The following is a 23161-nucleotide window of genomic DNA, read 5'->3' as shown; positions in this document are numbered from 1 at the left end:
AGATCTGATGCCACAATGAGGACTCACACACGGGGAGCCCCAAGTGTGTTTTTCATACACGCGGTTTGCTTTGCCTTTGCCTACGGCGCCAGGGAGGACCCGGACGCGATGGTTCCTTTTGTCAATGCCAACTATGACAGCTACCCCATGCTCTACTTCTCCAAAGGGGACGTGGAGGCTCTGCGTCTCCAGGCCGCCACCACGCACCAGCACATTGCGGCTCGTCTGATTGAGGCAGTGCAAACGATGCTGTCGAATCCCCTGGAGTACCTTCCTTCCTGGGACCCGAAGGAGTTCAGCGCTCGGTGGAATGAAATTTATGGCAACAACCTCGGGGCCCTGGCGATGTTCTGTGTGCTCTACCCCGAAAACATCGAGGCCATCAACATGGCCAAGGATTACATGGAGAGGATGGCGGCTCAGCCTAGTTGGTAGATTTTTGTCTTTTTTTTTTTTTAAGTTGTTCTTGCTGTATAAACTGCTTGCAGTTGGAGGAGTGAGTGGATGAGTGAATTGCTTAAATTATTTCAGTTGTTCTAACATTCACTTTAACAGTGACTAACTTGCTGAATGCATTTACCCTCATCTGGACCAGCAGTGACACACAGCTTTTCACCTTCACTGGACTTACCCTGATGCAAATTAATGCTGAAAAAAGGAGCGTCACTCTTTGTGTACCATCCTAATTGCTGTAAAGTAAAAAAAAAAAAATATCCCATACCACTCCCAATCAGAAGGCAGGGTTTCACATCTGATTTGTGGCAAGAAGTGCTAAAAGTGTTATTTTTTTAATCTCTTTTTTTCCAGACTCGTACATATCTTTTGGGTATTTCTTCCTTAGGAAGAATTCAGGAAAGGGAGACCTATGAAAAAGGTATAATTAGGTGTAGGTAAAAATGACACTCCTGAGTTTCTGCAGTCTGCTCTAACATCTGTCTGAGCTTCAGTTCAGACTTGCAGCTCCACTTGGCTGTATGGTTCTTGGGCCTCTCCTTAAGACATGCTAGGACATGATAAAGATAGCTGTCCATCTGATTACTGGAACCGCCTGAATAACTGGCATTTTGATGACCACCTCCTGGATTAACTTCACCTGGATGTGAGTTGTCCTCCATAAGTTACTCTGTCCTCACTGTGCCACAGTCTTTCTATGGGGACAGAAGTTAATGTTCTCACTCTACGAGTGAGTCTAGCAATTGACACCCCATGGTCTCTCTCCTTCTCCTCATCTTTCTTTTTCATACCCACCAGCAATTTATCTCCCTTTTTTTCTCAGGCAGACACATTTCCCCTACCCCCCTGCAGCAGTTGCCACCCGGTGCTCCTTGCAGACCGTGGCCCAGGGTTGCTGCCACTGTGAGGAAGTCAGAGTATGGAAACGTGGGCTTTGCCAGGACAGTGGCTTCTGCCCAGGGCAGCGAGCTGGAGCTGCGATGGGGCACCGCTCCCCTCTGTCACAGCTGCTGTCCTACAGCTCCGTGGTGGCAGAAGCTCAGCAGAAGTGTGAGTCAGGTTTCAAGTCAGCACAGGAAGAAGCATTAGCTGTTCAAGCAGTATTCATTGCTCAAACTACTATTCCTTACCTTCTTTGGGTTAAGACCAACTAGTAGTGTCCTATAAACGGCATCCATCTATGGACTGTCATTGGAATTGTGTTGGATTTGAGCTAGCGTAACTTGGGATCCATATCCTCCTGATGGGCATGATTTAAAAGGCGTTACAGTGTTGGGGTTCCCCTATACTAAGTATTAAAGTGGTGAATGCCACAGAAATACAGGAACTAGAACAAAAGAAGTGGTGGGAGAGAGAAGGGACACACTGGGATTAAGTTGCTTGCATGTCACAGAAGAGAGGACACATGGGAGTTGGGAAGAAAAGTATTGGCACAACAGGATGGTGGTAATTTCCAAAATCTTCCACTGAAGCATAGCAATACAAAGCTTCAGTCTTACTTACCTCCAGAGGCAGTCTGTGTTTCTCCTGGCACGCTAGCAGAGGGATAGAGCTGCACAGACGTGAATCCAAGGACGTGTAACCACCTCCAACAGGACCTATGGACTGCTCCAAAGTCAACACCTTCCTCCCTAGTTTCATTGTTCGCACTCTTTCTTAACTTGCTTTGGGTAGTGTAAACACATAGTTACATGGCCATCTGTTTTAATGGAATAAGAAAGAGGAGCAAGTAATATTTTGAGTAGTGAAACATTGGTGTCTGTCTTTCTCTGTTTCCTGCGCCTCACTCAGTCTCAATAACCTCATTTCAGTTCCTTGTGTCCTGTGATTCCTGCCCTGGATTAATTGTGGTTCCTCTGTCCCTTGCCATAATGCTCTGTTTTGTCCCAGCTGACCAGATATCAATCAGAACTGAGCAGATATCCTATTCCCACTTGGCTTTGATGATATTTACCTCCCCCAAACTACTGTTTTTCTCAAGCAAGTATCTTGCATTACCTCGGTGAAAGAGAAGCCATGCTTTTCCCATCTTTCCCTTCTGATGTAGACATGTCATTCAGCAAACGATCAAGGTTTGATCAAGGTTTAATCAAGGTTCTCTGCTTTGCAGAAGTGGGTGCAATGTGCTTAGTAGGGGAAGTACAGAAGGAGGAAATCAGAAACACAGGCGATAGGGCTGGGGTGAGCTGCCCTTTGTATAACCTCCAACCGGCCAGCTTTTCAAATGCTGTGACAGAAATATCGATCTGGTTTCCATTTTTGTTTTTCCTCTGAGAACTTACGTCTGAATGCTGTCAACATGAGTTCACACTATAGCTCCATCAGCGATGGCAGTAATATAGACCCCTCTGCCTTGTCCAACAGTGGTTTTCAGGAAACTGTAGGAATGTAACATCTCTGAGGCATGTAATGCTCTGTCTGGCTTTGCTCAAGTAGGTTGGCAGGTTCAGAAGCTGGGGTGGACAGACAGGTTACGTAAATCTGTTTTTCCTAAGAAACTCAATTAAAAAGTACCAGAAAACATTACTGCACACACTTCTCCACTTAGGATAAGACTAGGAGAACAAACATGGCAAATAGGAGAGTTGTGGCCTGAGCGCTCCTAGCAGGCATTTAGATGTTATGGCATCTAAAGCAGTGCGTGAGACTGTACGTGAACTGTTCTGGCAATGTCACAGTAATGGAATTTAAAAAAAAAAAATGTTGACTAGTCTATTTAGGTCTGTTTCGTTTCCCTCGGACTTTGGGGAAATTATCATTCTGGGTGATATATTACGAATGCTATCCTTCTTAAATGATTTGAGGGCACACGTGTTCTGATCATGAGGGTGGAAAGAAGGAGCGGTTTTGATGTTGCCCAAGTTTGGAGCCTTGAATTGAATGTTAGGAGACTCATCTGCCAAAACTTCTTATGTCATCAGTAAAGAGGGCTTGTCCAGAGAGGTATCAGTAAGATAAGTACATCGGAGGAACTTTTGTCTCCCTAGACTTCCTCTGTAACGTAGGTGGCTAGACTGCCATGTAAATTGCCTGAAAAACGTCTTATTATCACTGACAGATTCATCAACATGTGCTGGAAAGTTAAATCTGGTGGTCATATAGATTCCTTGTTGGCAGCTTGATTCTTTCAACAGTATAAACTGGATTTCTTTTGACTTCTACTGATATGGCATTGACTCTAAAATAGCTCTAGAATTTAAAAAAAAAATCTAGGTGGATGAGTTTCCTTTAATTTTTGTAGCAATATTAAATAAAATTTAAGCCTTACCAGAAAACAAAAGTGTATTTTGGTAGTGTGTGCAGTAGTTGGATAAAATAAATATAGTTTAAAATGTCACTGGTTATTTGTCCCAGAATGCCAGGAGATTAAGGAGACTGACATTTTAAATTTCATCTTTACATTAGCGAGAATCCTCAATAGTCCAAATATGGTTCAATATCTCAGGATACAATTATGAGAAAGTCTACTGATAATTGGTACATGCATGGAAGGGGCACATAATTAAGCACTTTTGTCTTTTCTCATCTATTACAATAGTCATTTTATATCACATAATAAAGTACACCCTTAATTGAGTTCCCATTCAAGTAGGCTAACAAAGCTTGAGCCGTTTGTCATAACAACCGATGTTGATAGGCATGCTGCTCATAACAGAGCATCCATAATTGCTACATCCTGGAGTAGGTTTACATTTTAAAATAAACAAAGGGGCAATGGCTAATAGCTAACTATAACAATCACAGAAAATAATATGGGAACAGACAGCGTTTTGGAGGCTAGCAAGAGCAGGGAAATGTAGTGCATTAATATTTCAATAAAAATAGATGAACTTTAATGGTTTTGCTTGTAAAGTTAAAAGCTAGTGTTAAATAACTCGCTTGGTTTTCCTGGGATTTGATATCTAGATGCTGTCTAAAATCTTAGGGAAAGTTTGTCCTTATATTTAAGCCGTATTATCTTATTTTACAGAGAACAGAGGATATAGATGCGTTTTCTGGCATTTTATCTCTGACTGGCCCCTAGAGCACTCCCCACCAGAAGTGCGTTTTTGGCCAAGGGGATCTGTACTCGTGATGCTTTCCATATGCCGCCTCGGCCCGTTCCCGCACTGAGCGGAGTGATGTAATCGGAGTCACACATCGTGCAGAAATAAGAGTCCAGTCACATTCTGTGTTTTGGACAAAGCAGTGAAAAACTCTCTTCTTTACGAAGCCCGCCTTATAAACAAATGCCTTAGAAGTTCACAAATTCTGCACCCTTCTTACAGCAGGAGAGACGTCCCCATTTGCAATTGCCAGACAAGAGATTTCTGTATTTTTTTTTTTTTTTGCACATAGTTGCCGCACCGTTTTTAAAGACAAGTATGTTACCAATGTGCAGTAAGGTGTGGGATTTGACAGTAAGCCTGGCTCTGTGGGTTTCATAGGGGAGATAATTACTGTCGAGCACGTGCAAACATTCCAAGGAAATAGCAGTGAGTAAGGAGCAGCTAACCGGAGTCTTCGGCATAACAAATCTGTGACCTTTCTGCTATTTCTTATTAACCAGCAATCCTATAGCCTTCTGTTAGTCCCTGTTTATTAAAAGTATTGGAACATGCTATAGGACCGTTGCTGTTAGTATCCAGATAGCGCTTGGTGTTGAACAATATGGATTACAAAGTAAAAATATATGAATATAAATAATTAAATGTGTAGATAAATGTATAACTAAAATAAATTCACATGTGCCGAGTTGAAATAAAGCGAGTCTCTGTGCTGACACCACAAATTTAGAACATCTGTTTGACGCCCAATAATCAACCAGCAGTCACATTCAAAGAAAACTTAGGAGGGTTTTATAAGACTGCAGCATAGAAGTTAGCATAAAAGAAGCTTGGGGGATGCTGAGATAGTCTCCTACAGGGAGGAAGAAAAAGAAGAGGAAGGGTAGGAGGATGAATTTGGTATCTGGAATATATATTATATTAGTAAGTGAAACATCAAACCCTCATGCTGTTTTTATCTTTTTCATATGTAGCATTTAAAAAGAGAAATTGTGCATGACTGTGAAATTAAATGGCTAGCTGGATTTTGAAGAGTTTCTTTTATACCTTCTTTTTTAATTGACAGGATCTCTAGGAGATAAATTAGCGCTGAGGTTCTGTGGTAGCTACAGGGAGCTCACTTTGTGGCGTGCCTGGTATAAAAATTTGCTACAACAAGAGCTAGAGGTAATCTGTTGAAATAGTAACATAACTAAATTTCTGTGTCTGCTTAATATGGCACTGAGAACTACTAAAACAGACTCAGTTCTTGTTTATTAATGTGTCAACACAGAAGGATCATGACTGATACTAAGAGCAAGCCCAGCGTGAAAAGGACTCTCTTGTGATCAAAGCCAAAAACGAGAGAAGAGGATCTGAAAGAAGCTGTAGCGCGGCAGAACGATGATTATAGACCTATGGGGAAACAGAGAGAAAGAGGAAAGAAAGTATATGAAGGTTTCCAAAGGAGTAAAGTTTTAGTTGCCTCCTCAACACCTAAGCAGTACAACCCTACTTTTATAGTAAGCTCTTAAAGCTTCTGAAAAACGTTGTCTGTATGTTGCCTTTTTTTCCATATTGATATGAATGTAGCCCTTTACATTTAACGACTCCTTTGCCTGCCTTCCTGTGAACTGAGCTGCAATGAACACGAGCATGTCAGAGTGGCTGCTGCTGAAACACGACTGGCAAAGAGATAGGGGCAAACTTGTCATGTTTTACCTTAGACGCCGGAAATATAAATCATCAATTTTTCAAGGACGTTTTTTATTCTGAACATTTTTGTTGTTGCGAATGACCGAGCACTTAGGTTGTGCAGTTCATGGGGTTTTTGTTTTGGCAGCCAACCAGAGAAATGTGTAAAGGGTGAAAGCTAAGAGGTTGTTTTGGATGAAACAGATTTTTTCAAGGATTTTCCTTTTTTCTTTCCAAAACAAAAATTGGAGGATATTGTTCCATTAGTGAAGAAAATATTCCATTTGAGCACAAGAAAATATTTTGGAGGCTTTGTAAGAAAAATACTGAAAATTGAGCCTAGTTTATAAAATAAATGTTGGTGGTCTCATTCCCCTTGGTAGGTATACTCCCTCTTGGCATGTATACTCCCTCTTGCCACGGAAGAATATTTCTCTCCTTTGCCTGATGGGAGATTTAAAGCTGTATCTCCATCCCCCAGAAGTGGGTCAGAACAATAGGAAGGGTCTGTGGAGTGCCAGCATATGGGCATTGGCATTGGCCTTGGGAAGACTATACAATTACGCAATCAATTTCAGGATCAAGAGGTCAGCTGGCCCCATTACATGCCACATTTACATCCATGCTTGACATTTAATGTGCATTAAACTCAACCATGCTGTTAGCTAGCTACCATGTCTAAGATCGATTGCGTTGAAATGCACTAGAGGGCTGTCCTTAAACTAATTTTCACCTGTAAGCCTTTAGAAAAGAGCCCTGACTCAGTTCCTTTGCATCCACCTAGTGAGAGTGAGAGGTTCAGTACTGAGGAGGGAGCACTGGCATGCTTCCTTCAGTCATTAGCTTAATCTGCCCTCAACCTCCAAGAGTTATTCTGCAGTAAGTAATTTGTCATGGGAAAGTTTGGAGCATTAAACTTCAGGATGTGGATTACTTGTGTAATATATGTGTCAGGATGTGCTTAATGCTTCATTTTGCACGCAGTGATGCCATATTACTTACTGACATAGAGGCTAGAAATCAGACCTCACGCTGTCTGGAAGGGTATTCTATTTCTCAAGTTAGTGTTACTTTCCTATTTACTTCAACTTGTTTTTAAGAACTGGATACAAAGTGAAGGAAAGGCGATTCTAAACATCCCACCGGCCATGATCAGGGAACTCACTCAAGGAGGAAAGTTTGATTTAAATCCTGCCTTGAAGTGGGCAGACAGTGGTTTTTCCCTCTTGGCTTATATTCCTTAGAGAAATGCTAATGCTTCTGGTTTCAGTAAGGAGTAGTTATTAGTAGAGAGAAATGAGGGAAAAATACAGAAAACCATTTCTACTGAGAGAAGAGACATTGGTAGCATTAGGAATGTTGTCAAGAAATGGAGAGGTTGTGGTAATCTTACCACAATTTTTCTTGTTGTTTCTGTTGTTGTTGTTGATAATGATTTTTACTTCCCATCCAAAAGTTTATACAATTAGTATAGTTATTTAGAGCACGGAATCGCATTTAGTGAAGGTGGTATGTACACTCTTAGCCTTGGACACTGCAGTGCATGCATGATGGCTCTTGACATCATAAATTGATGACTGAAGAACTGGGTCTTAACCCCCCCTTCAGATTCATTGTTCATTGTAGAAGGTGGCAAATCTAAAACAGATAACCACGTTGCATCATGCTAAAATTCTCAACACGTGTAGGAAAACCATACTAATTATCCATAATACCAACCTTATCCATGATATCTTTATTTCTCCAGTTTCTTCATGGAGGATTTATATCAAACCCTAAATGTTTAAAATGAAGTAACAAAAATATTTTCTATGACACAGATGAAGAGAACTTAAAAGAACACCCCAGGCATGTATTTGTCCTGTGCCACTCACAGAATTTGTCCAGACAGCAGTTCTTTGTGCAGAATGATGCATATGGCTGTGGATGTTTATGGAGTTTGATCATTAGGCAGCAAACCCATTCAGCACTTTTTGCTCTTTTATAAACCTTCTCAAGTTGCTAGATAGGCACCTCTTCCAAATACAGGTATAGGTATATAAGTGTAAAAAAAATAATAATTTTTTTGGTACTTTCTATGTACGGATGCATTTATGGCTTAGCTGTTATTTTAAAATATGTTTTAAGAATTTTTGGAACAGTTGCCTTTGCTAAAAGTGCTTATGTTTGCAACTAAGTAGTTGCTCTATATTAAAGAATCCATTATAGATATTTTTAGTTACTTTGGATTCTTTTTTTGTAACATCTGATACCTTTAAGAGACCGAAAAGGCTAATGCAGCATTGAGGTAAAGGTTACTTGCTGTCTTCAGACACAGTTAATTGCTAAGCCGAGGTTCATACTGTCTGATGTTAAGTTTTACTCCTGAGAGGCTTAGAAAATAGCTGTTTTCCAGTGCAAAGCGTTGGCATGTTTTTACCTATCTTTATTTGGATGTGTGTATTTACACACAACTTCTCTTTAATATTTCAGAGCAGGGTAGTTAATAGGTAGCCCTGAAAACTCTTTTTTCACATAATATGTTCAGTGCAGGCCTATGGTACCGTGTATTCCCACGGTTTATCAGCCAGGCTGTTTACCAAATCTGACACTGGAGATCCATTTGAAAAATGAGAGCGTAATTTAGATACAAAAAGCATTTAATGCTTGCTACTTGACCATTCTTCTTGTGAATCATGATCCACATTGTTTGGTGTACATTGCTTGGTTCCATTGAAATTCAATTAATGGAGGTGCACTGATTTATATCAGCTGAAGAGTTATTACTTCAAGAGAGCTTCATTTTAAGAACACGTTGACTGTGGGTTTGTATGTTTAGAAATGAGGGTCTTTAAATCGTTATCTTTAATTTTCTCTATTACTTGTGTGCATCTCCTCTTAAATTCTATACAAGACTTACTATACAGAATTGCAATTTGAGGGAAGTCGTGACAAAATTACTTCATCTAATCTGAGGTGGATAACTATGCCAGTATGTAGGCTTGGGATGCCTAGCATAAGGTTTTTTACACTGAAGGTTGTTTTTTTTTTTTTTCTGAAGAAGTCAACAACATAAATACAGTCATAACCAATCGATTTAGCACTTCCCATGTAGAAGAGTGCTTTCTATTTTATCAGACATGGTGCTACAGAGACTAATGTATGCTCTTATACTATAGAATTTGATGCAGTATTGCATTTGAAACCAAACATAAAGTTAGCATACATCTTAGCAATGAAAGTTACAATAAATCAGTTCCACTGTCAAATCCCATTTAAGATGAAGTCAGGTAAAGATCATTAAATAGCTTTAAGCACATTCTAATTAGCAATTTGTGCGTTGTTGTAAGGATACTGAACTTTGAATTAAATGTTTTAAATTAACTCAAATTCTTTCACTGTTCTTTTCTTCCCCCCTAATGTATAGCTTAGCCTCAATCACTTTGTAATTGTTCCAGGCAGAGGCCTTTAAAGTGATATTTCCTGTACCCATTTGAACTCTGATTTCTGAATGTGCAAAGGTTTAGTGAAAAGCAAAACTAAAAATACTTTGGAAATTAGGATTCATGATATAGCTGGTCAAAGGTATGTTCCTGTGCCAAAGGATTTCTGACAGCAGTCACGGTGCCAGGGTGTTGCATATAACCGGCATAGAATGCAACTTTACTTTTACATATAGGACTAAGCATTTTAAGAGCTTTTTCAATGATAAGGAAAGATGAAAAAGCAGAAATAGAGATGCGGAGAATTAATTGAGATTGACAAATAACCAGTTAACTGAGATTTTCAATTTTTGTGCCTCAGTGACACAGTATAAATAAATCTGAAGAGTCAGAAGAGTTGCTTGCCCAGTTCAGCTACTTTTTCTTCCAGTTTATCTGGAAATAAGGAAAGAGTGAGCATCTGGGAAAAGCACGTAAATGTTTTGCCTTACAGGTCTGTAATTTTTTGCACAACAATTAAGTGAAAACGTAATTAAGAAATTCTACTATACCTGGCTGGAAGTCTTCACTGATAAGTTTAAAGTTTGAACCAGGAAAAAAACAAGAGAGAAATGTTCCCGACATCGACCGCAGAGAATAGCATGTGAATGTGGAAAAGATGAGTAGTAAATTACTAGAACTTTTTTCCTGATGCTTTGACAGTTATTTGGTACCACACTTATAGCTGCCTGTCTTAATATTGTTCACAACCGTTTTCTGTCAATGCCTGTCTGTTAACCAAGAAACAAAATCGTGCAAACGAAATAATCTAGCCCAATAAAAACCCTGGTTCAAAAAAACAGGTCAAAACCTGCTGCTCAATGCTGAATGCATTCATGTATTTAATTTAAAATCTGTGAGATAAAGATTTCATTTAAAAAAAGGAAAAATGAATGTATAACTTCACTCAGCAGAAGATGGGATTGAAGCTGAGAGAAGGTGAACACTTAAAACTGTTGGAAATTCAGCTAATCAAAAAGCCTACAGAGGCTTTCTTTGCATACAGGTATGAATATGCCAAGTTTGTTTGAGTGCTTCCAATGATGTTGGATATACAAAATTAAAGGTCATTTTTCTCACTTGCACATGTAGTGTTTTACCATAGTTGCAGTGCCCTAGGCTGATGGTCATAATTTCTATATGTGGTTCATTCATGCATTTTGAATGCAAATAAATGCTCCTATAGCAGAATGAGGATTTTTTTTAAATCTTGCTCTTTTGGTATTTTTTCTCATCTGTTTGTTCACACTACTGCTTACACAAATTAAGATGAAATCATATTTATAGAGTCATAGAATAGCTGAGGCTGGAAGGTGCACGTCTTCAGGAGCACAACACAGTTTCCACTGATTGCAGTAGGACACTCTCATCTCAACAATTTAAAATTCATTTCTGTAATAAGAAATATATTGCAAAGAAAGTGAAAGAAGAGAACAACCATGAAAGCAACTGATGATTGTTCAGTTTATCAAAGATTTTTTTTCACTATGTATTCCTTCACATTTCCTTTTCTGTAGAACCGCGGCCTGAAAGTACTGTCAGTAGTGCAAAACTAAAGTCTTTGATACACAATATATGCTTGATTTAAGAGAAATACTTGTTCCACACTACCCCCACCTCCATTATGAATTTTCTTGGTACAGATTTACTATTTTGGTAAGTTCAATGTAATCATTGGATACAAGCAGGTAGTTCCTAGAAAATAATTTTGAGTAGTGGCACCATTTTACCTCTATTTCATGTTAAACACAGTTTTTTTAATGCTATTAAGTATGTTAATTTGAACTGTAGTCATGAAAGTAAATTTCATCATCTCTACTTCTATTCTTGAATGCATTTGGGAAATGAAGAAACAGCATAGTGAGTTATTTTATTATACTCGCTTTAAAGACAACTTCAGTCCCATAGCCACCATTCAGGAATTTATCAACATTTGGCTACTTTGGAAAAGAAAATGGTTGTTACAGATTTGTGGAGGAGTATAAACTATGGGATATTACTTTCTCACAAAAATATTGTGAATCTTGTTTCAGATACATAGATTCCATTTCTGTACAATCAATATTCTGCATATCTGTTTCTCCTAGCAAAACCCAGACTATTGTAAGCACTGTTTTAATATTTAACAACTTAATCTTTCTAATAAAATCAATGAGCTTTGAAGGTTAACGTTGTCCATGCTTAGGAAAGAAAGAAAATGGTCTCAGAGACTTGGTAAGTAGCTTACTACTGTGTTAAAATTCAACCTGAATTGCCTAACTTCAGAGACATTAAGTCATACACACCTCAGTACAGTAATGGAGAAAAATAAGTAGGTGAAACTCAATTAATTGGCATCTTTCTTTATTGACAGGCTAGTGAAGGATGCCCCGTGGGATGAGGTCCCTCTTGCTCACTCCTTAGTTGGTTTTGCCACTGCGTATGACTTCTTGTACAGCTATCTTAGCAAGATTCAACAGGAGAGATTTCTTGAGGTAATTGCCAATGCCTCGGGATATATGTACGAAACATCATACAGACGTGGATGGGGCTTCCAGTACCTCCACAACCACCAGCCTACCAACTGTGTGGCCCTGCTGGCTGGAAGCCTGGTTCTGATGAATCAAGGTATGTGCTAAACCATAGGAACATTTTTCTGAAGTGTATCAACTCAATCAGCCATTTATGCACCAAAGTTCAGGAACTGATAGAAATGCTTCTGAGAGTACAGCAGTATTGGGTTTGTTCTTTTGCTGCTTAGAAAAAATTAATTTACTGAATAGAACAAAAGTCTGTGGGCAGATGTACAAGGTATAATATATATGCATATATACCTCTGTATATAAATTCAGTTATCATCTAAGTGATTCTGAAATTCTTACCTCACTGTTTGCAAGAATTAAAAATCCCCTTGTGTCTAGTCTGTCCAGTTCAGATTTACAGACAGGGTCTTTCAGGGTAGATTATCAGTAAAGAACAGTACACTTGGTCTCCTTACACATCGCATAGAGAAGGTCAGCAGTCAGAAACACCCTGTGCTCTGAGCTGGGAGCTACACAACAGGATAACCTGGAATTTCATCCAAGACTTATGTCCTGTCTCCCTGGGGGGGGATGCAAGGGTGTAACTTTATCCACCCAAAGGCCACAGCTCAGGACCTTTCTTTCCAGCATCCTTTCCTATGGAGATGAACAGGGCTTTACCTTTCTCCCTCTGAACTATGCCCTTGCACCCCACAACCTTCATCCTAGAGGTGTCTGTGCCAGGTGTCATCTCCTTTGCTTTGGGGACTTAAACCTGTCCTTCCCAGTTCCCAGGTGAATAACCCCCCCAGTTGCCTGGGGGCTATCCCTCTCCTCCTGTCTAAGCGATACACAATGTAAACGAGAATGCAAGTCATGGAGTCAGAGGGATAGAGCAGATAAGAAATCCTGACTTTAAACCCCAGTGGTACTTCAGCTGAGAGGTCGAAGTCATGGAGCCAGCTCCTACTTTTATAAGAATGTGTCACTATTTTATCAAGTGATTATTTAATATGTACTAGAAGTATTTTGAAAACGTGATGCCCGATTGAACTACTTACTTGCTGCAAGTCAAGGAAAATCTAGTTTCTGGATGCTGATGGCATTGCCAAGTGGTACAGCCCTGCCAAGCAAAGGCACATCTGCACATCGCTGGAGCTTTCAGATGCCCAAAGAAGCGTGACAAAAAACCGTGGCACCTACTGTGTTTGGGGGGGTCATCTTTTTGTTAAGTGTTTGTCAAAACAAGTGCATTCACTGATGTGCATACGCTGAAAAGCAGCAAGAGTATGTGTGGAAGTTATTCCCTTTCCTCCTATCTTGCCTTTCACAAATTGAAGACTCAGATCATGTTTATTCAGAGGGTTTTGCTAAAGTCCTCATAATTCCATCCTTCCCCGAGCCTCCGTTGTTACAAAAAGCTGACAGTTTGCAAGATGACTCTGCTTTTCGTTAGTATAGACCATAAGTATGCTTTGTGCCAAACAATGGTAACATCACAAATAAAGTTGGGCAATATTTCTTTCACCAAAGGTTGGTGGGGTTTGTGGGGGGTTTTTCAGGGGGGGAAGCAAATTCAGCAACACTTGAGCAATTTGAAAATTTGTACTGATATTTCAAATGAAAATAGGTCAAAACATCCAGACTCTGTATTTTAAATTAAAATTCTGTTGTTTTCAATAGAGAGCAACTTTATTTTTAAAAAATTGAAATTTAAATGAAGTTTTTCTGTTGGTCTAAAATTTAAAAAAAAAAGTTTTCTTAAAAATTCACATTCCAAGATGAAAGGCTTTTTCTGAAGGAGAAAAAAAAAAAGGGAGGGAGAAAAGGAGTAAACATACTGTTCTCCCTGTATCAGATGCATAGCAATTGCAAATGGTATATCCCAGTGTAGACCTTTCTTCCAAAAGGTTTAAATTTCAACTAATAATTTTAAACGCTATTCAGCTATTGAAGCATGCAGAGACTAAATAGCCAGCTTAAAAATATGTAAACATTGTCATAGGACTGAAAAATGAAACTAATTGAAATGAATTCTAGGCACACACGTATACTGAAGTCTTTGCAGTTAAAATAAACACTCAGATATTCAAAAAAGAAACTTGAGTAAGGCCTAATTTGATATAGATACTGCTAATTTTAGGTGAGATTTCTTCTGCTTTTTTTTGTAGCCTGACAGAGTGTTGAGTCTCTTACTTTTTATTCTAATGTATTATTATTCTTTTAATATACTACAAGTATAGGGTTATAGCATAGATATAAACTAAGTAAACAGAACATACATGCATTACAATGGTAAATGCACTGTGCTGAACCATGGAAAACAGCATTCTTGCTAGTGCAGTAGTCAAAAGCTAGCTATTGTGGCTGTTAATGTCACAAGGGAAAACAAGGGTGGAAGCATTTGGGATTTTATTCGGACAGACCGCTGTGCTGCCAACTCCATCAGAGTAATGAAGTAGTGTCAAGATAGCTGTGAGCAAAGTAGAAGTGAGTAGCACCACCTGCCCCTGTTGCTCAGGCCTGCCCCATCGTATTTATCTCTTCAGCCAGCGGATAAAAATACCATGTTAAATTCAGGTTGTCTGTTTAACTTAGACATTGCAATTTTTTTTCTCTCTGTTAACCGAGCAGGATTTGGCAGCATTGACTAGCGGGAAGTCTGAATTGCTCATCATTCTGCTGAGCATAAATACAGTAATTGCGGCAATGACATGAAACAGCCTTAGTAGCGGGTTTGAATGTAGCTCATACTTGCTTAGCCTGGTACGTGCATTTCATTCAGCAGGCACCGCTTCACCACGTGCTGGGCTGTAATGTATGCCAGCTGGGCTCTGCTATACGGTGGAAATAAGTCTGGTTAAATCTGCGTCCAGACACTTTGAGTTGGGTAGACGCTAAGTTGTCATATAGAAGCGGAAGGCAGTTGGTTTCTGTTTAGTCCTACCTCTCTTGCCAGTGAATCCAAAAGAAAATAAGAGAAGGCACGTAGCCCTTCCTCTGCTGGGATCCACATGCTGCCTTCTGCAGTACATAAATGCAGTGCTGAGGCTCTCGTGCTTGTGCTTGTTCCTTGGTGAAGGCAGACAAGCCCTGAGAAGGTCTTCTTGCAACCTCTTCCCAGCTCTTGATTTGTGCAGAACAGAACAAAATAGTAGGATCTCTGAAAGTCTTTTCGTTAGAAGAAATATAACTGTTTAGGGCTTCTGTATGTGGAGGTTGAAACTTGACCTAGTTGGAAGATTAATTTTATTCTGGAATTGAGGAATCTGCATTTGGAATTAACCATGCAAAACTTTTCCAAAATAACTTCTATTTGGATAACCCTTTAGGTTGTACAATAAAATGAAAATGTAAGTAGAACGGAGTATGTCTTAAAATAGAACATGTATTAGTAAAATGTCAATTAACTGCAGTTCAAATGTGAACTTCTTTGTATTTTTAAACTCTGAGGATCTCCTTACCACGCTGGTGATCATGCCAGTGAAAAATGACTGATTAGAATATTTGCATTATTGGAGCCCTCTAGTGGGGACCCTAAGTCTGTTTTCATACAGCTTTAATTTGAAATACAATAGTCTTGGCGTGGCTCTTCCCTTTTTGCATGTCCTGAATGCATTAAGGAAATTTTCCCTTTAAGATGGAAAGCATAATCCCACATTATTAGCAAAAGGTGTTTGATAGATTTTTCCCTGCTCATGTGACCTTGCTTTGCTGTGTATAAATATAGTGTTTTATTTTTCACCCTAGAACTACAGGGATGCTGCAGTGCTAGTTCGTATTGTAGAGCGCCGGATTGCAGATTTCTCGCTGTAAAGGTTCACACTGTGGGAGTACAGATGACATAATCTGTGTTCTATGGTGTTGTAATTAGATTTGCCAACATCTCTTTTTTTCAGGCTACCTTCAGGAAGCTTACTTGTGGACCAAGCAAGTGTTGGCAATCATGGAGAAGTCAGTAGTCCTGCTGCAGGAGGTCACAGATGGCTCCCTCTATGAAGGGGTGGCTTACGGCAGCTACACGACCAGATCGCTGTTTCAGTACATGTTTCTTGTCCAAAGGCACTTTGATATCAATCACTTCAGCCACCCCTGGCTCAAGCAGCACTTTGCATTTATGTACCGGACTGTCCTGCCAGGTAGGTCATTGGGGTGAATGAAGATTAATCTTCTAATTCTTGAAGCAGCAGTAAATTTCATACTTGAAGTGGGCCATTTTTAAATAACATTGTACTTGGATTTTTTTTAAATAACCTTTTCCTTGGATTTTACCTTCATCATCCATCGAAACAGTGACATCCTTGTTTATCACTGTGTATTAAAAATCATTGTTTATTGAACTCTGGCTTTTAAAACCAGTCAGGGAACATCATTTGGGAGAAAAAGCCACGGTTCAGAATTTTATTTCTGGTTTTCAGAGTTTGAAACAGACCTGTTTCTTGGGGTTTTCCATTTGAAAAATAATATTATCCGAGATTCTTACTGATTTTTTCCTTTGCCAAAAATCACTAAAATACTAGGTGAAAGGAATAGAAAATTATGAAGTCATGGTAAAAGTATCAACAAAGTATAGGAAAGTTTTATATGATCACCAGTTTTCCACAAAACATTGAAATAGATTTTTATACCATTTTTATTAAAATATTTTTAATATGGAAATTGTAATTGACTCAAAGGATAGGTTTCATCACTAATGGGTCAATTTTGCAGACTTTTTAATGTTTCTGTTCTTTTGCTGGATCTGTCTGGTCTCTCACAGTGTGTTTTAGCATCTCTGATTTGAAGTCCTAGTCGTGACTGAAAGATGGAGATGTACAAAACCAAAACCAGTTATCAGTTAACAAATATTGCTGACCCCTTCTAGCTTTCAAAAGAGATTTAGTTTCAGGCAGCCTTGCAAGCTTTTGATAATGGTTTTCTGTTGCTTATTTGCAGGACAATTCATTAGGAACTTAGATTGCTCAAATTCCTGGTTGAAAAGACGGTGATAACTTCATCGGCTATAAGAACCCCAGATCTAGCCATGTATGTAAGGGGGGCTGAGCGCAGCTTTGGCATGCCAGCGTAGGCATGTATGGAATTGCGTTGACTCCATGTGAGACCTCAGGCATCTTCTGGGGAGAGGTTCCTAAGACCAAACTGAACTCATGCTAGCTGTTTCAGGGTGAAGCTGATTTTTTTTTTTTTTCCTTGGGGGAACCTCTGTTTTCTTGCTTTAGAGAGTTTGGATTGACATAGGAAAAGTGAAAGCTGTAAAGAGAAAGTTACCTTTGCCAGATTTGACTGAGGAGAGGAAGTGGATGGGACATTGCTTCTTACATTTTTTGTAGTACTTTGACTGTCTGTAGCCCACAGCCAAAGAAGAAAGGTGAGTATTCAGGTTAGCTACAGCAGAAGGAAACGGCTCCTGTGTAACCTGTTTATGGCTCATTTACAAGTAGGTCTATAAACATTTGAAAAGGCTGTTTCTGTTTGTGTCTGTCTGTACTGCTTGGCTTCACCGTCATGCTCTACAAACGCATCTTTGTACGTTTATTTGTTCTTTCTTACATTCCTTTTCACTTTTTCCCAAGGGTTTCAGAGAACTGTGGCCATCGCGGATTCCAACTATAACTGGTTCTACGGGCCAGAGAGCCAGCTGGTGTTTCTCGACAAATTTGTCATGCGCAACGGCAGCGGGAACTGGTTGGCAGAGCAGATCAGAAGGAACCGAGTGGTGGAGGGTCCGGGGACACCATCCAAAGGGCAGAGGTGGTGCACCCTCCACACTGAATTTCTCTGGTATGAAAGGGAATGAGTGGGCTCAAAAGGAACCTGACAGCTGTTTGCTATTAGTGATAATCCATTATCTTTAGATTTGTATTGTAGAAGCAGAGATCAGGCTGGCCATGTGTGACCCAGAGAGTCATTAAGCTCAGAACTTCTTCACTTGGCATAGATGGACAGTATGTGTTGCTACAGGGAACACCTTGGTCTTGTCCTGCGTCTGCTTTTGTGTTTTCCTTCCGTTGTCTATTGCTTTTATAGAATACAAGCAGTTCCAAAAGGACTGAAACTTTGCCTGCATGTATTCTTCAGTTTATTTGGTCTATTCTAATGGTTTTTAATCCCGTTGTGTTCTTTAATAATTAATTAGGTGAATATTTAAAGCATAGTTTCCTTTAAAAGCTATAAGTAATGATACAAGCTTTCTTTTAAAAGCTAAAGTAATGTAAGCAGTAAAGCTACTATTAGTTGTTTTTGCACACTAATTTGCCAGATATGCTTAGAAAAAATATCATGATAGATGATTAGATCGTTATTTTCCATGTAATTTACAGCTCTCCTAACTTGTATGTCAATCTTCTAAAGGTGAGAAATTAAAGAACCCAAGAGGCTTTAGATATACATATAAATTCCCTCAGTCTGTGGAGAGAACAAGTACATTTTCAAGGAGTCAGTGTAGCTCTATTTCTCTCTCTTACAAGAAAAATATTATTGAATATATATTGTTTTGCATTTATGATATGCACTTTAGAACGCATGTTTATTAGGCTCCAAGCACCCTTCATCTTGTTATTTGCAAAATACAGAAAGTGTCCTCTACAACCCCATTGCATCGTTCTTTTCTCATGCGTCTCCATGGAAATCTTGGGAATTTATACTTAGAAAATTCTTTTTGATGTCAAAGGGAAAGAAATTTTTTAAGAGCACATGAGGAAAAAAACAAAAAGGAAAAAAATTATCTGAATATTCCAACAATTGCCTTTTCCCTGTGCTGCAGTGTTGCTCTTGTGATGAGCATGTCCACTTGCATTAGAGTCTCAGGAAAGAGGTCTGCTTTTAGGGGAATCTCCATCAAGGACCACTAGATATAGAGCAGGCTCCTGGCACTGGCTGGAATTACCCGAAGCTGTATGCAAGACATGAGCTGTGATTGTCTAGGGCTTGCCAGAGGCTCCTGGTTAGCTGTAGAGAATAAATCTGATGAGGAACCATCTAACAGAAATATTACTGCAGTTAATGATGGTTTTGTTTATTTTGGTTGCTTAAAAACAATGCCAGAAGGTTAGGTTTTGTTTTCCCTGGTTGTTGGTTTTTTGTTTGTTTTAACTCTTGTAGATCAAATGAAACAAAAATTATAAGCATTGTAACCTTTTCTGGAATTAAGACCTCTTTTTAAACTGAATGTCTTGTATCTTACAATTTATACAAGAAAGCCATGCAGATTTTTCTTCAGCCTAGTTGGAGAAGGAAACTAACATACACTAAGTGATATAAATCATTATCCTTTACAATGTCTTTTCATTAATTTTTAGTTTATTGCTAATTCTGTTTGGAGACTACAGACTTCTATAATCATCAGTTTGGGGAAACAGACACTCTGCTTCTCTTGGTTAAGTAGTCAGTAAACAGATGCAAATGTTGATGTCTAGTGCAAAATAGACAGTGTCTACAGCCTGGTCCTAATGTGCTTTTTTTAAAGATTTGTATTGCAGTCAGTAGCTTTGTGATATAAGACAAAACGTGGCTTGTTTGAAATTAGTGGTACTCTTATTTTTGGACTGCAAAAGGATTGCTTGCTTTAAATGTGGAGTAGATGTTTTCAGCTATTATTCTGTAGAAAGCACACAACAAATTTATATAGGGATTAGTATGATAAATATCATTGCCACTATATGATTAAGTCACTCAGGAAGCATACGCGTGGGCTTTATATTGTTAGCATGCTCCTTGATGTAAATATTGAATTGGGTTTTGAGTTTTGTACAGGTGCTGATAATGGAATCAGTCAAGTGATTTTTAAACCCATTTTCCTCGTCTTTTTGGCAGGTATGATGCAAGTTTGCGCTCCGTACCTCCGCCAGACTATGGGGTTCCTAAGCTGCATTATTTTGAGGACTGGGGAGTGGTAACCTATGGAAGTGCTTTGCCGGCTGAAATCAACAGGCCTTTCCTTTCCTTCAAGTCAGGAAAGCTGGGAGGACGTGCAATATATGATATTGTTCATAAGAACAAGTACAAAGAGTGGATCAAGGGGTGGAGGAACTTCAATGCTGGCCATGAACACCCGGACCAGAACTCCTTTACTTTTGCTCCCAACGGTGTACCCTTCATAACAGAAGCTCTGTATGGGCCAAAATATACTTTTTTTAATAATGTGTTGATGTTTTCCCCTGCCGTGTCCAAGAGCTGCTTCTCCCCATGGGAAGGGCAGATTACAGAAGACTGTTCCTCAAAGTGGCTTAAATATAAACATGACTTGGCTGGTGACTGTCAGGGACGAGTGGTTGCTGCCATGGAGAGAAGCGGGGTGGTTTTTATCAGGGGAGAAGGAGTGGGTGCATACAATCCTAAACTGAAGCTGAGAAAATTGCAAAGAAACCTCATACTTCTCCATCCCCAGCTTCTCTTGCTAGTGGACCAAATCCATCTAGAAGATGACAGCCCCCTGGAGGCAGCGACCAGTTTCTTCCACAATGTGGATGTGCCTTTTGAAGAAACAGTTGTTGATGACGTCCATGGGGCCTTTATTAGGCACCGTGATGGGATATATAAGATGTACTGGATGGATGACACTGGCCACAGCGAGAAAGCTACCATCGCCTCAAGGATGTATCCCCGGGGCTACCCATACAATGGAACGAACTACGTGAATGTAACAACCCTCTTGCGGCATCCCGTCACGAGGGCCATTTACCTTTTCATTGGGCCCTCCGTCGACGTGCAGAGCTTCACCGCCCGTGGAGATTCTCCGCAGCTGGATGTTTTCGTTACCACCAGTGAGCACGCCTACGCGGTGTACCTGTGGCCTGTTGAGGATGGGTCCCGCTCTGCCTTCGCACAGGTTATTGCAGACCGACAGAAAATTGTCTTTGACCGAGCCTCTGCCATTAGGAGCTCCGCAGTGCCAGAAGTGAAGGACTACGTAGGGATCGTGGAGAGGAACCTGCAGCATTTTAAGCCTGTTTTCCAGCAGCTTGAGAAGCAGATCTTGTCTCGTGTACGCAACACAGCTAGCTTTAGGAAGACTGCTGAGCGCCTGCTGAGGTTTTCAGATAAGAGACAGACAGAGGAAGCCATTGACAGGATATTTGCAATCTCACAGAGGCAGCAGCAGCAGCACAGCAGAGCAAAGAAAAACAGAAAGGTAGCCAAAGGCTACAAATTTGTTGATGCCGTTCCTGACATTTTTGCACAAATTGAGGTAAATGAAAGAAAAGTGCGACAAAAGGCACAGACTCAAGCACAAAAAGAGTTGCCTGTAGATGAAGACGAGGAAATGAAAGATCTTCTGGATTTTGCAGATATCACTTATGTGAAGCACAAAACCAGGGTGTCAATCAAAGGCCGATCAGGGCTGGCACAGATGGCGACAACTGCTCGAAGTAGTGCCCCATCAATATCAGCTTCTTATACCCGCCTCTTTCTAATTCTCAACATTGCTATTTTTTTTGTCATGTTAGCAATGCAGCTCACGTATTTTCAGAAGGCCAAGAGACTGCATGGCCAAAGATGTCTGTATGCAATACTTTTAGTAGACAGCTGTATATTATTGTGGCTGTATTCTTCCTGTTCTCAGTCACAATGTTAGCAGAAGACCTCTACTAGTCGACCAGTTTATGGTCATATACGTCTATGCAAAAGCATTAACCCTAATAGGGCCAAAGTTTATCTTCTTTTTTCTGAAACATTCCAAAAACAGCTGGGGAAAGATTGGTTTCAGACCAGGAGGGATGGAAGAATAGGGCAAGCAATGAATATCTCAGAAAACTAAGTACTTAATAAGTACTCCTCCTTTGTGTTTTGAGTTGGGCCTCACATCTGAGGGAATGTTATGCTTTGTTCATCAGAGTTCAGTAATGTAAAGTTGTAATTAATTTTTTGGTGAGAAGAGCCCTCTTAATAGATTTGTTTCTAAGGGCTTTCTTTTTTATACAGAATTGGGTTTGCATTTAGTGAGTTTTTATTTCAGGCTGCTATGGGTGTCTCTGGACATTCTCTTAAGAAAAGGACATTCAAACACAAGTATGCAAGGCAGATCTTAGCAGTAGACTTCATTTCTCTCTGCCAAACCAAAGAATGCTTCAATATGGGACACTCCTGTATAATTATTGCAGACCCTCACATCATGTCATCTCTTCCATGCTTTACAGTCTGGCACGGTGGGAAATGGCAATCATGTCAGTGCTTGCCAAGTGAGAGGCACAATGCCTAGTAGGCAGTAGCAGAAGGCAAATACGGGGCTAACTCAAAGTATAAAGGAACACAATTCTCAGGAAAAAAACCCTTTATCTTTCAGTCAAGTGTAGGCTGGAGAAGGATGAATGCTGTAGGGCCTGTTCTCAATTTTACAAGGCAGGGTTTCACAGAAGTTTTCTATAGTTTGAAGCACGTCTTAGTAGGGAAATAATGTCCTAGATCATTGCCCTTCCATATGCAATTGTAAAAATACAAACAAAAAACCAAAGCGATCCTGTGGTAACCTCAGCAATTGCCAGTATGGAAAAAGAGGTATTAAGGAAGTATTTAATGTCTTCTTTCTGTTCACATGGCTAGAAACAGAGGACAGTTAATATTGTGTGAACAGCCTGTTCTCTATAAAGCACCAGCAAGGGTTCTGCAAGCTCTTGGTGGCCCTGGGTCAATTATTTGGGGATTAGTGGTAAATGGAATCATGTGGTTTATGACAAAAATAAGTTTGACGTCTCCACATATATCCCCTTCTGTTCATTAAACTGATTTCAAAAAATTGTAGCTATTTGAGAGAATGGAAGCTCTATGGAATTGGGGCATATCTGTATGTCTTTACAGAAAAACAATTCTTCCAGTACATTTGCTAAATAAAAATGTTATCATTGTCTCTGTGGAAAAGTTGTTTTTCTTTGATTAAAATATTTTTCCTGATAATTACAGTAATGATGTACATCAGCACTTTGTTCAAACCATAAACCTTTGTTTCCTCTTCCTTACACCCATTTAGGTATCTGTTATCTACACTGCTGCTGTTAAGCCTTCTGCCAGTCTATGTGTTGAAATGTAATGA

The 23161-nt window shown here is 39.7% G+C and overlaps 1 protein-coding gene across 1 annotated transcript; it reads left to right on the top strand.

The window, feature by feature from the left end:
• DSE (dermatan sulfate epimerase) lies at positions 1 to 22961 on the top strand. Its single transcript, XM_009289138.2, has 5 exons — positions 1 to 431; positions 11988 to 12241; positions 16035 to 16274; positions 17709 to 17916; positions 19948 to 22961. The coding sequence occupies exons 1-5, from the start codon at positions 16 to 18 to the stop codon at positions 21707 to 21709; spliced, it is 2880 nt and encodes a 959-aa protein (XP_009287413.1). The 5' UTR covers positions 1 to 15; the 3' UTR covers positions 21710 to 22961.
• The last annotated feature ends 200 nt before the right edge of the window (positions 22962 to 23161 follow it).

Source organism: Aptenodytes forsteri, unplaced genomic scaffold, assembly GCF_000699145.1.
Source record: "Aptenodytes forsteri isolate BGI_AS27 unplaced genomic scaffold, ASM69914v1 Scaffold217, whole genome shotgun sequence".
Taxonomy (NCBI): Eukaryota; Metazoa; Chordata; class Aves; order Sphenisciformes; family Spheniscidae; genus Aptenodytes; species Aptenodytes forsteri.
The sequence above is the reverse complement of the archived record's forward strand: the minus strand, read 5'-3'. Positions and strand labels throughout refer to the sequence as shown.